At 40.3% G+C, this 13,299-nt stretch overlaps 1 protein-coding gene and 1 long non-coding RNA gene across 2 annotated transcripts; one reads left to right on the top strand and one right to left on the bottom strand.

Annotated features, from left to right (window-relative positions):
- Positions 5,818–7,417, bottom strand: LOC109356388. Its single transcript, XR_002108718.1, has 3 exons — positions 7,327–7,417; positions 6,143–6,275; positions 5,818–5,845 (listed from the first exon to the last, which is right to left on the bottom strand). It is a non-coding gene; the product is annotated as an uncharacterized LOC109356388 (long non-coding RNA).
- On the top strand, positions 9,163–11,673 carry LOC109357197. Its single transcript, XM_019600976.1, has 2 exons — positions 9,163–9,226; positions 9,502–11,673. Exon 2 carries the CDS (start codon positions 9,556–9,558, stop codon positions 11,455–11,457), a length of 1,902 nt encoding a protein of 633 aa, XP_019456521.1. The 5' UTR covers positions 9,163–9,226; positions 9,502–9,555; the 3' UTR covers positions 11,458–11,673.

The following is a 13,299-nucleotide window of genomic DNA, read 5'->3' as shown; positions in this document are numbered from 1 at the left end:
TCATCCCAATCCTCATCCTACCCTCTCTTCATCCTCATCCTCCTCCTAATCCTATCTTGATCCGCATCCTCATGCTCATCCTCATCCCCATCCCCATCCTCATCCTCATCCTATCCTCATCCTCATTCTCGTCCTCATCCTCATCCTATCCTCTTCCTCATCATATCCTCGTCCTCATCCTATCCTCATCCTCATTCTCGTCCTCATCCTCATCCTATCCTCTTCCTCATCATATCCTCGTCCTCATCCTATCCTCATCCTCATTCTCGTCCTCATCCTCATCCTATCCTCTTCCTCATCATATCCTCGTCCTCATCCTATCCTCATCCTCATTCTCGTCCTCATCCTCATCCTATCCTCTTCCTCATCATATCCTCGTCCTCATCCTATCCTCATCCTCATTCTCGTCCTCATCCTCATCCTATCCTCTTCCTCATCATATCCTCGTCCTCATCCTATCCTCATCCTCATTCTCGTCCTCATCCTCATCCTATCCTCTTCCTCATCATATCCTCGTCCTCATCCTATCCTCATCCTCATTCTCGTCCTCATCCTCATCCTATCCTCTTCCTCATCATATCCTCGTCCTCATCCTATCCTCATCCTCATTCTCGTCCTCATCCTCATCCTATCCTCTTCCTCATCATATCCTCGTCCTCATCCTATCCTCATCCTCATTCTCGTCCTCATCCTCATCCTATCCTCTTCCTCATCATATCCTCGTCCTCATCCTATCCTCATCCTCATTCTCGTCCTCATCCTCATCCTATCCTCTTCCTCATCATATCCTCGTCCTCATCCTATCCTCATCCTCATTCTCGTCCTCATCCTCATCCTATCCTCTTCCTCATCATATCCTCGTCCTCATCCTATCCTCATCCTCATTCTCGTCCTCATCCTCATCCTATCCTCTTCCTCATCATATCCTCGTCCTCATCCTATCCTCATCCTCATTCTCGTCCTCATCCTCATCCTATCCTCTTCCTCATCATATCCTCGTCCTCATCCTATCCTCATCCTCATTCTCGTCCTCATCCTCATCCTATCCTCTTCCTCATCATATCCTCGTCCTCATCCTATCCTCATCCTCATTCTCGTCCTCATCCTCATCCTATCCTCTTCCTCATCATATCCTCGTCCTCATCCTATCCTCATCCTCATTCTCGTCCTCATCCTCATCCTATCCTCTTCCTCATCATATCCTCGTCCTCATCCTATCCTCATCCTCATTCTCGTCCTCATCCTCATCCTATCCTCTTCCTCATCATATCCTCGTCCTCATCCTATCCTCATCCTCATTCTCGTCCTCATCCTCATCCTATCCTCTTCCTCATCATATCCTCGTCCTCATCCTATCCTCATCCTCATTCTCGTCCTCATCCTCATCCTATCCTCTTCCTCATCATATCCTCGTCCTCATCCTATCCTCATCCTCATTCTCGTCCTCATCCTCATCCTATCCTCTTCCTCATCATATCCTCGTCCTCATCCTATCCTCATCCTCATTCTCGTCCTCATCCTCATCCTATCCTCTTCCTCATCATATCCTCGTCCTCATCCTATCCTCATCCTCATTCTCGTCCTCATCCTCATCCTATCCTCTTCCTCATCATATCCTCGTCCTCATCCTATCCTCATCCTCATTCTCGTCCTCATCCTCATCCTATCCTCTTCCTCATCATATCCTCGTCCTCATCCTATCCTCATCCTCATTCTCGTCCTCATCCTCATCCTATCCTCTTCCTCATCATATCCTCGTCCTCATCCTATCCTCATCCTCATTCTCGTCCTCATCCTCATCCTATCCTCTTCCTCATCATATCCTCGTCCTCATCCTATCCTCATCCTCATTCTCGTCCTCATCCTCATCCTATCCTCTTCCTCATCATATCCTCGTCCTCATCCTATCCTCATCCTCATTCTCGTCCTCATCCTCATCCTATCCTCTTCCTCATCATATCCTCGTCCTCATCCTATCCTCATCCTCATTCTCGTCCTCATCCTCATCCTATCCTCTTCCTCATCATATCCTCGTCCTCATCCTATCCTCATCCTCATTCTCGTCCTCATCCTCATCCTATCCTCTTCCTCATCATATCCTCGTCCTCATCCTATCCTCATCCTCATTCTCGTCCTCATCCTCATCCTATCCTCTTCCTCATCATATCCTCGTCCTCATCCTATCCTCATCCTCATTCTCGTCCTCATCCTCATCCTATCCTCTTCCTCATCATATCCTCGTCCTCATCCTATCCTCATCCTCATTCTCGTCCTCATCCTCATCCTATCCTCTTCCTCATCATATCCTCGTCCTCATCCTATCCTCATCCTCATTCTCGTCCTCATCCTCATCCTATCCTCTTCCTCATCATATCCTCGTCCTCATCCTATCCTCATCCTCATTCTCGTCCTCATCCTCATCCTATCCTCTTCCTCATCATATCCTCGTCCTCATCCTATCCTCATCCTCATTCTCGTCCTCATCCTCATCCTATCCTCTTCCTCATCATATCCTCGTCCTCATCCTATCCTCATCCTCATTCTCGTCCTCATCCTCATCCTATCCTCTTCCTCATCATATCCTCGTCCTCATCCTATCCTCATCCTCATTCTCGTCCTCATCCTCATCCTATCCTCTTCCTCATCATATCCTCGTCCTCATCCTATCCTCATCCTCATTCTCGTCCTCATCCTCATCCTATCCTCTTCCTCATCATATCCTCGTCCTCATCCTATCCTCATCCTCATTCTCGTCCTCATCCTCATCCTATCCTCTTCCTCATCATATCCTCGTCCTCATCCTATCCTCATCCTCATTCTCGTCCTCATCCTCATCCTATCCTCTTCCTCATCATATCCTCGTCCTCATCCTATCCTCATCCTCATTCTCGTCCTCATCCTCATCCTATCCTCTTCCTCATCATATCCTCGTCCTCATCCTATCCTCATCCTCATTCTCGTCCTCATCCTCATCCTATCCTCTTCCTCATCATATCCTCGTCCTCATCCTATCCTCATCCTCATTCTCGTCCTCATCCTCATCCTATCCTCTTCCTCATCATATCCTCGTCCTCATCCTATCCTCATCCTCATTCTCGTCCTCATCCTCATCCTATCCTCTTCCTCATCATATCCTCGTCCTCATCCTATCCTCATCCTCATTCTCGTCCTCATCCTCATCCTATCCTCTTCCTCATCATATCCTCGTCCTCATCCTATCCTCATCCTCATTCTCGTCCTCATCCTCATCCTATCCTCTTCCTCATCATATCCTCGTCCTCATCCTATCCTCATCCTCATTCTCGTCCTCATCCTCATCCTATCCTCTTCCTCATCATATCCTCGTCCTCATCCTATCCTCATCCTCATTCTCGTCCTCATCCTCATCCTATCCTCTTCCTCATCATATCCTCGTCCTCATCCTATCCTCATCCTCATTCTCGTCCTCATCCTCATCCTATCCTCTTCCTCATCATATCCTCGTCCTCATCCTATCCTCATCCTCATTCTCGTCCTCATCCTCATCCTATCCTCTTCCTCATCATATCCTCGTCCTCATCCTATCCTCATCCTCATTCTCGTCCTCATCCTCATCCTATCCTCTTCCTCATCATATCCTCGTCCTCATCCTATCCTCATCCTCATTCTCGTCCTCATCCTCATCCTATCCTCTTCCTCATCATATCCTCGTCCTCATCCTATCCTCATCCTCATTCTCGTCCTCATCCTCATCCTATCCTCTTCCTCATCATATCCTCGTCCTCATCCTATCCTCATCCTCATTCTCGTCCTCATCCTCATCCTATCCTCTTCCTCATCATATCCTCGTCCTCATCCTATCCTCATCCTCATTCTCGTCCTCATCCTCATCCTATCCTCTTCCTCATCATATCCTCGTCCTCATCCTATCCTCATCCTCATTCTCGTCCTCATCCTCATCCTATCCTCTTCCTCATCATATCCTCGTCCTCATCCTATCCTCATCCTCATTCTCGTCCTCATCCTCATCCTATCCTCTTCCTCATCATATCCTCGTCCTCATCCTATCCTCATCCTCATTCTCGTCCTCATCCTCATCCTATCCTCTTCCTCATCATATCCTCGTCCTCATCCTATCCTCATCCTCATTCTCGTCCTCATCCTCATCCTATCCTCTTCCTCATCATATCCTCGTCCTCATCCTATCCTCATCCTCATTCTCGTCCTCATCCTCATCCTATCCTCTTCCTCATCATATCCTCGTCCTCATCCTATCCTCATCCTCATTCTCGTCCTCATCCTCATCCTATCCTCTTCCTCATCATATCCTCGTCCTCATCCTATCCTCATCCTCATTCTCGTCCTCATCCTCATCCTATCCTCTTCCTCATCATATCCTCGTCCTCATCCTATCCTCATCCTCATTCTCGTCCTCATCCTCATCCTATCCTCTTCCTCATCATATCCTCGTCCTCATCCTATCCTCATCCTCATTCTCGTCCTCATCCTCATCCTATCCTCTTCCTCATCATATCCTCGTCCTCATCCTATCCTCATCCTCATTCTCGTCCTCATCCTCATCCTATCCTCTTCCTCATCATATCCTCGTCCTCATCCTATCCTCATCCTCATTCTCGTCCTCATCCTCATCCTATCCTCTTCCTCATCATATCCTCGTCCTCATCCTATCCTCATCCTCATTCTCGTCCTCATCCTCATCCTATCCTCTTCCTCATCATATCCTCGTCCTCATCCTATCCTCATCCTCATTCTCGTCCTCATCCTCATCCTATCCTCTTCCTCATCATATCCTCGTCCTCATCCTATCCTCATCCTCCTCCTATCCTCATCCTCATCCTATCCTCCTCCTCATCCTCGTTCTGCTCCTCATCCTCATCCTGTCCTATCCTCCTCCTCATCCTATCCTCATCCTCGTCCTGCTCCTCATCCTCATCCTGTCCTCGTCCTATATTCATCCTCTTCCTTATCCTATCATCGTCCTCATCCAATCCATATCCTCATCCTCATCCTATCCTCATCCTCATCCTATCCTCATCCTCATCCTCCTCCTCATCCTATCCTCATCCTCATCCTCCTCCTCATCCTATCCTCATCCTCATCCTCCTCCTCATCCTATCCTCATCCTCATCCTCCTCCTCATCCTATCCTCATCCTCATCCTCCTCCTCATCCTATCCTCATCCTCATCCTCCTCCTCATCCTATCCTCATCCTCATCCTCCTCCTCATCCTATCCTCATCCTCATCCTCCTCCTCATCCTATCCTCATCCTCATCCTCCTCCTCATCCTATCCTCATCCTCATCCTCCTCCTCATCCTATCCTCATCCTCATCCTCCTCCTCATCCTATCCTCATCCTCATCCTCCTCCTCATCCTATCCTCATCCTCATCCTCCTCCTCATCCTATCCTCATCCTCATCCTCCTCCTCATCCTATCCTCATCCTCATCCTCCTCCTCATCCTATCCTCATCCTCATCCTCCTCCTCATCCTATCCTCATCCTCATCCTCCTCCTCATCCTATCCTCATCCTCATCCTCCTCCTCATCCTATCCTCATCCTCATCCTCCTCCTCATCCTATCCTCATCCTCATCCTCCTCCTCATCCTATCCTCATCCTCATCCTCCTCCTCATCCTATCCTCATCCTCATCCTATCCTCTTCCTCCTCCTCCAATTCCTAATCCTATCCTCGTCCTCATCATATCCTCGTCCCCATCATCATCCTATCGTAATCTTAATCCTCATCCTCATCCTCATCATCATCCTCATCCTCAGCCTCATCTTCGTCCTCGCCCTCATCCTACCCTCCTCTTCATCCTCATCCTCACNCCTTAAGAGCCTCAATCTGAAAAATAAGTCAAATTAAAAGGTATCAATATCAAGCCATTTTAATGGAAATAAACATACAAGATGCACCTAAAGACATATTCACGCACACATAAGAAAATTGCTTTTTCTTATCATATAGCTAGAATATACAAATCAGAGAATTCTTGTTTTTCAAAACATGGACAGAATGCTATCAAGACTAAATACGTCCGATATTGCATAGGAAAAGAATTCAATAACAGATCCTTTCCCTAATTTACAAATCTAGCATAAAGATGTAAGAGTTCTAGAAAAGAACTTAAAATAACTCTACCTGATGAAGAATCATTGGCTTGTTAGCAAAATCAACAAGAGGCTTAGGGAAGCTGAGTGTCAATGGCCTCAACCTTGTCCCAAACCCTCCGACCAGAATCAATGCTTTCATTGTGATATGCCCTTTGTTTTTCCTGTAAATTTATAAATTTAGAAGCACGTTAGTAAAAGCCAACAGATAACACAGTCCAAGATGTGAGCAGATAGGTTCCACCAAGTCCTATAAATAACGATGCTAGGAAAGAAAAAACTTGCACAGTACGCTTAAGTGAACAGCTAGCAAGTAACTTGAAACTAAGCTAATAAATGTTCTGTTGAGCTTGACATGGATCCAATTACGCGTCATTACACATAAGCTGGAAAGGAAATTAATAACACGCGAAAGGTTGCATCCTGAAATAGATTTCAATAAAACGACAAAATGGTTGCATTCTGAAGTAGGTTGCTCCATAAATGCTATCAAATATATGCCTGGATTCACAATGCATGGAAAAGGTTTGGTATTCTACATACTACATGAAGTTTAAAATATGCAGCTATTTCGTTCTCTCGATGTAATATGTTATCTTATATAGCATTTATTAAAAGGAAATCTGCTTCATAAATCATAACCCTTCAAAATAAAGCATATTTGCTTTAATTCAGCATAGGAGATATTAGGTTGGCTGCAATGGAAGAAAGTGAGCTGTAAAGGAAACAGTAATTTTCAATAAATCTCCATTTCTACAATCTAAATAGCCTACTCTAAACAAAATCCAGAACCAAAAAGGTTTAAAATTTATATGAAGCAAAAGATACTGTGTTATGTCATATTGACTAATAATTTATTTATCGAGCTGAACCTACATTTTGCAAATGAAAATTCTTGGTCCTACATATTACTCCATTTATTCTTATGGTGCAGTTCAGATAGAAATTTCAGCAAGCACGTTGCCCTCACCCCATAAAAACCGAAATCATGAAAATGGAAGTAAAAATATTGAATACATAACTGAATCCAGCACAAAAAAACGTCAAAAGAATAAAAATACTCCTAGATCTGAATAGAGAAACACTTAATATAATTTGAAATTAGATGACAAATCCAAAATAATGGAATGCATGGAAAAAACAGAGCAAAAAAAGGAACATTGCGATGATTATATAATTGAAAATGGCGAATTGATTTGTTAGAAAGAGAATGACCTGAAGAGAAAGAAAGGGTGGAAGATCCGATCCGAGAATGAAGAATTGAATTGAATTGAATTGCCTTTTAAAAGAGATTATGATATTTTATTTATATACAGAAACAGAGAAAACTGAAAAAACAGAATTCAGTCCCCGAATCTTATGAATATCCGAATCTAGCCAACCATTTTTTCGTTTACATTTATTTTGCTTTTTAATATATATATATATATATATATATATATATATATATATATTATATACTATTCATATTTAATTATTATTAATTTAAAAAATAATATAAATAAATGGTGAATGATATACTCATCTTCTAAATCATTACCGTCTATAGATACTAAACTTTTTTTACTATTTTTTAGTAACACATTACATTGCATGCATCTTCTAATTGATAACCCAACAGTCCATACTTCGTGTATAACTTGGACTATGATCATTTTGCAAAAATTGATGGCACAAAGCAAGAGGCCTTGGATCACATGTATAATGTGGGACAATGATATGTTGTCTTAAAGTATGTCCCAAACCAATCATATTATGTCATGTCAGTTAAAAAATTAAATACAATGTATAGATTATTGTCCTCAACCCTGTCTCATTCTCAGTCTCAAGCCTATCACATTTTGCTACATGAATAAAACAAAAATTTTAAAAACAAAAAAGAACATAAGTCACATTTTGATTAGTTTGAGACATGAAATGATACACAATCCGGGACAGGTGATTTCAGTCCCTCTTCACGACCATATATACATTCTCCTGTATTTGTTCCTCTTAGATTCTCAAACACGCACACACGGCATGAAGCATTGGAGCCACTATAACTTAATGTGTGCAATAAGGTACACCAACTCATTCATGTGACACCCCTTCATGCCAAAGGAGCCTGACACCAACTTTAATAACACTCCATATTATATATATTATTTATTCAACAAAGCATTGAACACATAAAAATTTGGAGTACACAAGGAACAACATCAAGTTGTTTTTAAGCATAGTTAATATTGAGAAAAGCTAGAGAAACATGGAAAACCCCAAACTCAGCAAAGTTAGCTTCTTTGAGATGCCTCTTCACTATCCAAGATACACTCAAAAAGACTATGAGGACATGCCTGAGTGGAAACTAGACCAACTCCTCAAGGAATATGGGTTGCCTACACATGGTGATTTGGTCTACAAAAGAGAGTTTGCTATGGGTGCTTTTCTTTGGCCTACACTTTCAAAGTCTTGATCCTTACTTAAGAATTTAATTACGTGTATGAATTGAATGTATATGTTACTTAGTTGGAGTTCTACATAAGTTTATTGAATAGTTTCTTACTTGGAAGAAAAAGTAAATGATATAACAAAAAAATAATGATATGCAATTTGATTTTTGAAAAAATTAATATGATTAAAGTTCTACATAATTTTGATCTTTGAAGCTTGAGATAACATGCTTAACAAGTATGGTCTTAAAGGCAATGTTAAAAAAATATTTTATTTAAAAAATATTTTATATTATAAGCTAATCATGTTAATTACCTTGTAAAATAGTTTTGCCAGTATAATTTTCTTCGCCAAAACAATTTGATCTTTGATAAAATAAATGGTTATGAGTGACTAAAGTTTTCTTACCATCAAACAAGTTAGCCTATTAAAATTCTTCCATAGAATGATTTAATCTTTAGTTAAAATTTTCAGGAACTAATTTAATCATGTAAGAAAATTTTAAAAACTAATTAATGACTTTATTTTTGGAGGGACTAAATGATCTTACAAATAAAATAATTCAAAATCTATTTTAGGGCTTTATTTTTTTAATAGATCAAGACGACACAAAAAAATGTTTGGGCCTTTTATTCTTATTTCTTCGGTCAGAGACAATAGTTGAATGTCTTTCGAAAGGAACAAGGTTTGTGTTTAACGATAATGTTCACTCTCTACTCATAGTTTTCTATTGCTATCATACTATCTTTCTCTTTTTGTTTCCTTCAAAGTTTGACTCTTTTACTCATTCATTCATTAGGGTTTAATTTGTATTGCTTCTGATTCTGTCTTTATCAACCTCTATACGTTATTCCATTTTCTGGGGTATTTTCAGAAGTTTGATATCTTAAGTACACTTGAACAATGCTTATTGTTTTACAACTTTGAAACCCTGAATTTTGTGTTGCTATTGTTTTGAAGATTGTTTTTCCCTGCGTTTAGTTTAAGAGCTTATGCTGTGAATTGCTTTTTGAGATGGATGTTAATCACTTTAGAAGTGAGTTCTTACCCAGAACCCTGATTCCATCTTCACCTTTTCTCCAATTTTCTTATATTAGGCCTTTCTCAAACCCTTTCCACAGTGCCCCAAACTTGAAATTCAAACCACAGAAACGTTTTGCAGTCACTTCATTCTCTCAAAGCTCTCCTATATCAATTACTAAAGTCACCCCTTTTGGCCAGAGTACTCTATATTATCCTCAGGATGATGCTCGCAAAAGAGATATTCGGGCTTACGCTGGTCGGAGCAAGAAGACTGGGGGTAAATCATCTTCTGGTGGCCGAATTGAAGGCAATGCTGATTTCCGAAGACGGTTGAAGCGCAATGCCAGGGCGAAAGCCAAGAAACTTGCTGACTCTCTATTCTACCGGCTGAAAAATCCAAGGGGAGGTGGGAATTATCCCAATAACTTCTCTGAGGATGAGCTGCAAGAAATTGGTCTTGGATACGATAGAATGGTCCGGTTCATGGAGAAGGATGACCCAAATTTACGCCACCCATATGATTGGTATAAGTATGGTGAATTTGGACCCTTCTCCTGGCGTGGAGTTGTTCTCGGAGAGCCGATTCGCGGACGACCTACCGATGAGTGTGTGTCAATAATCAGTGAAGTAAGGGATCATGAGGAATGGGAGAAAATTGAGCAGGCAGAAATGGCCCAAGATTTTGGGGAGAAACTGAAGAAGTTGGATAAAAGTAAATTAAGGTATTTTTGGATATTCATTAGGCACCCGAGGTGGAAACTTTCAGAGCTTCCTTGGCAGCAATGGACATTGGTTAGCGAAATTGCACTTGAAGCTGGTAAGCAGAGATTAGATAAGTGGAGTTTGATGGGTAGACTTGGGAGCAAGGCGAGGTCATTGGTCGGGCAATGTGCAGCTTGGATGAGACCCGATATTATATATGTGAAGCGACCAGTGTTCCAGTGTAGGTTTGAGCCACAGGATAACTTCTTTAAGGCACTAGTTCCATTACTTGACCCAAATTCAGAAGAGGAACATCCTTGTGGGTTACAGAACGATGATGGCATTATTGAGGTGTGTACTTACTTTAGTGGATTATGCAAGATCGTGAAAGTGAATCAAAAGGCATTTGTTGACGATGTGGTGAATGCGTTCGAGAAATTGAGTGATGAGAAAAAGTCGAAGTGTTTGGAATTTTTGTTAACCAATCACCCAGTGCCATTGTTGCATCCATATACCAAAGAGTGGAAGGCTAAGTTGGAAGAGGATGAACTGGGTTGTGATGCTCCTGATGAAGATGATGAAGCTAGAGTTGATGATCCTGAAGAAACTGAGATTCTGGATTGGATTGAGGATGAAGAAAATGACGATGACCTTGGCATTGTTGATGATGAGGAGGAAGAAGAGGAAGACGGGGAAGAGGAGGAGCAGTTTGATAGTTATGATGATGACGATGACCAAGATCTAGATACGGACATGGAAGAAGATGGGGATGGTAACTTTCGTTCCCTGGAAGAGGGTAATCTTAAAAAAAACAAGAAAAACTGGGATATTGAGTTACAAAAATCACTAAGTAGTGCTGAAGCAATGGAAAATTTGGTAAAAAATAGTTTTGATTTCACTACAAAGTTTTATAATAAGCAATTGGAGGAGATGAATAAAAAAGAAGAGGTGCATTCAGCAGATGGAGATGAAACTGCGTTGAGAGGCAAGCGAGCAAAGGTTAAGCCAGAAGAGTGGAAATATGCTGGAATTGGTCGATGGAGAAAAAGGATTAAAAAGAGCAAACTTCCTCCGGAGCTATTTTTGCGAGCAGCTGTTAGACCATTCACTTACAGAAATCTTGTCAAAGAGATTGTTTTGACTAGGCATGCAATTTTGGATGGGGATATTGGTAAGCCACTTAAAGGTTAACTGTCTTTTAGATAGCCTATAATTGTTAGGAGTTACCTTGACAGCAAACAAATCTTCATATGGTTCAGCCGTAGTCATTCCGAATTTCGTATCATGTTGTCAAGCAATGTTAAGAAAATAGAGTAGACTGAAATATTTGAGTTACTTATATGCAAGGATCTTTTTAATTAATGCTTACCTGGTTGCTGAAAAGTATAAACTATGCTTATAACAGTATAGGGCATCAATTTTAGATTTCTTGAAACTATTTATTTTTGTGCTTTGCATATCAACTTTGCTGTTCGAAATTTGTGCATTATGCAACCTTTCTTCTCGGCCATGTTTGCAATTGTTTTTATAGAAGAACCATGCTTTTCATTAACACACCATGATGTGTATTTTAGTGAATGCTTTGTCTCATAGTTTAATCTACTTCTGAAATTGGTTTGGTAAAGATAGGAAACCATGTGAGGAAGCATATCTCAAAGCATACCTTACTTTGGTGGAGGTTCCCTAAATATTACCTCTAGGCTCTAGCTAAGACCATAACAATGGTTCTATGAATTATTTTATGGCCCATCTTTCTCAGATCCGAATTAGATATTGCTGCTAAGCAATGCATCAAGGTATTGGCAAAAGATAACTATGAGTCTATGATTCTCTGAATGAATTTCTGATGAAAACTAACTATAAATCTATGTTTATTTATTTCTTTTTGGGTGCTGAAAGAGACATATTTTTCTGAAGGTCTATATATCTGTTCATTTATATCTTGTTTCTCTGATTTTATTATTAGAATCCACTTTCCTACTAAGCTAATTTACTTAAAATTTACGTTTACTAATGTCTAGGGACATTACACTGCTTTCTTACAAAAGACACGAAATAACTAGTATCTTGTGATTCAATTGATCCATATCTGTTCCTGCCTTCAAATCACTATGTTTTTAAGCCAAAAAAAGCTTTTTTGGTTTTTCCTTAATTTGGCTTTTGCTTTGTCTTGGTGATCGTGGATTAAAAAAAATTGTTGGTCAAATGCATTTTTTATTTATGTTTATTAATGTCTAATTTCTGATGAATGGTTTTCCAATTATTATTCCACACTGCTATCAACATTATTCCTTATGAATAGTATATTTTGGAAATCATCAAAAGTGAAACATTCACAATCAACCTAAGCATAAAAGCCGTGGAAGTTGTACTATATATGTGGTTGAATTGGTAACACCTTGCTTCTTGAATAAACACATACCTTCTCTAATTTATCTCTATGGAATGTTAAGAATAATGTTAGAGAAAGGTGTGCATTTCTTCCACACGAATTAGAACATATGCATAATGTTAGAGAAAGGTGTTTTATTTATGTCCCTTGCTTATTTTGTGCTCTTGTTTCAACCTTATCTTCACAGGAGTTTAATCACACCAAAACATCATTTTTGGACACATGGAACTATAGCTGTTATGTTAAAGCCAGCACAGACAAATATAAATGTGAACTATTTGAGTTATAAATCAAGAAATGAGAAAATGATTAAATCCCTTGGAAAACGGTGAAAGATAGTTCATATGTTTATAGTATCTGCAAGCTGGCAAAGAAAGCAAAAATAAATAAATAAATCCCTTTGTCATGTATGGTACCTTCATTTTGGTTTATACAAATTCCCATAAAACAAATTATTCTGTATCACTTTGGTTTATGCAAAATTCCCACTAAGACCTCGTTAGATTTTAGAATGATCAAAATATTAAGGATTCAATTTTTTGGAGCGACACTTATTGAGATGTGTAGTTATACACCCCTTACCCAAATGATTCAAAGACATTTATTTAGGGGGACCTATGTTTTGTTTTGTTCTCTGTTGG

The sequence above is a fragment of the Lupinus angustifolius genome, chromosome LG09 (assembly GCF_001865875.1).
Source record: "Lupinus angustifolius cultivar Tanjil chromosome LG09, LupAngTanjil_v1.0, whole genome shotgun sequence".
NCBI lineage: Eukaryota > Viridiplantae > Streptophyta > Magnoliopsida > Fabales > Fabaceae > Lupinus > Lupinus angustifolius.
Note: the sequence above shows the minus strand (reverse complement) of the source record. Positions and strands in the feature narration are given on the sequence as shown.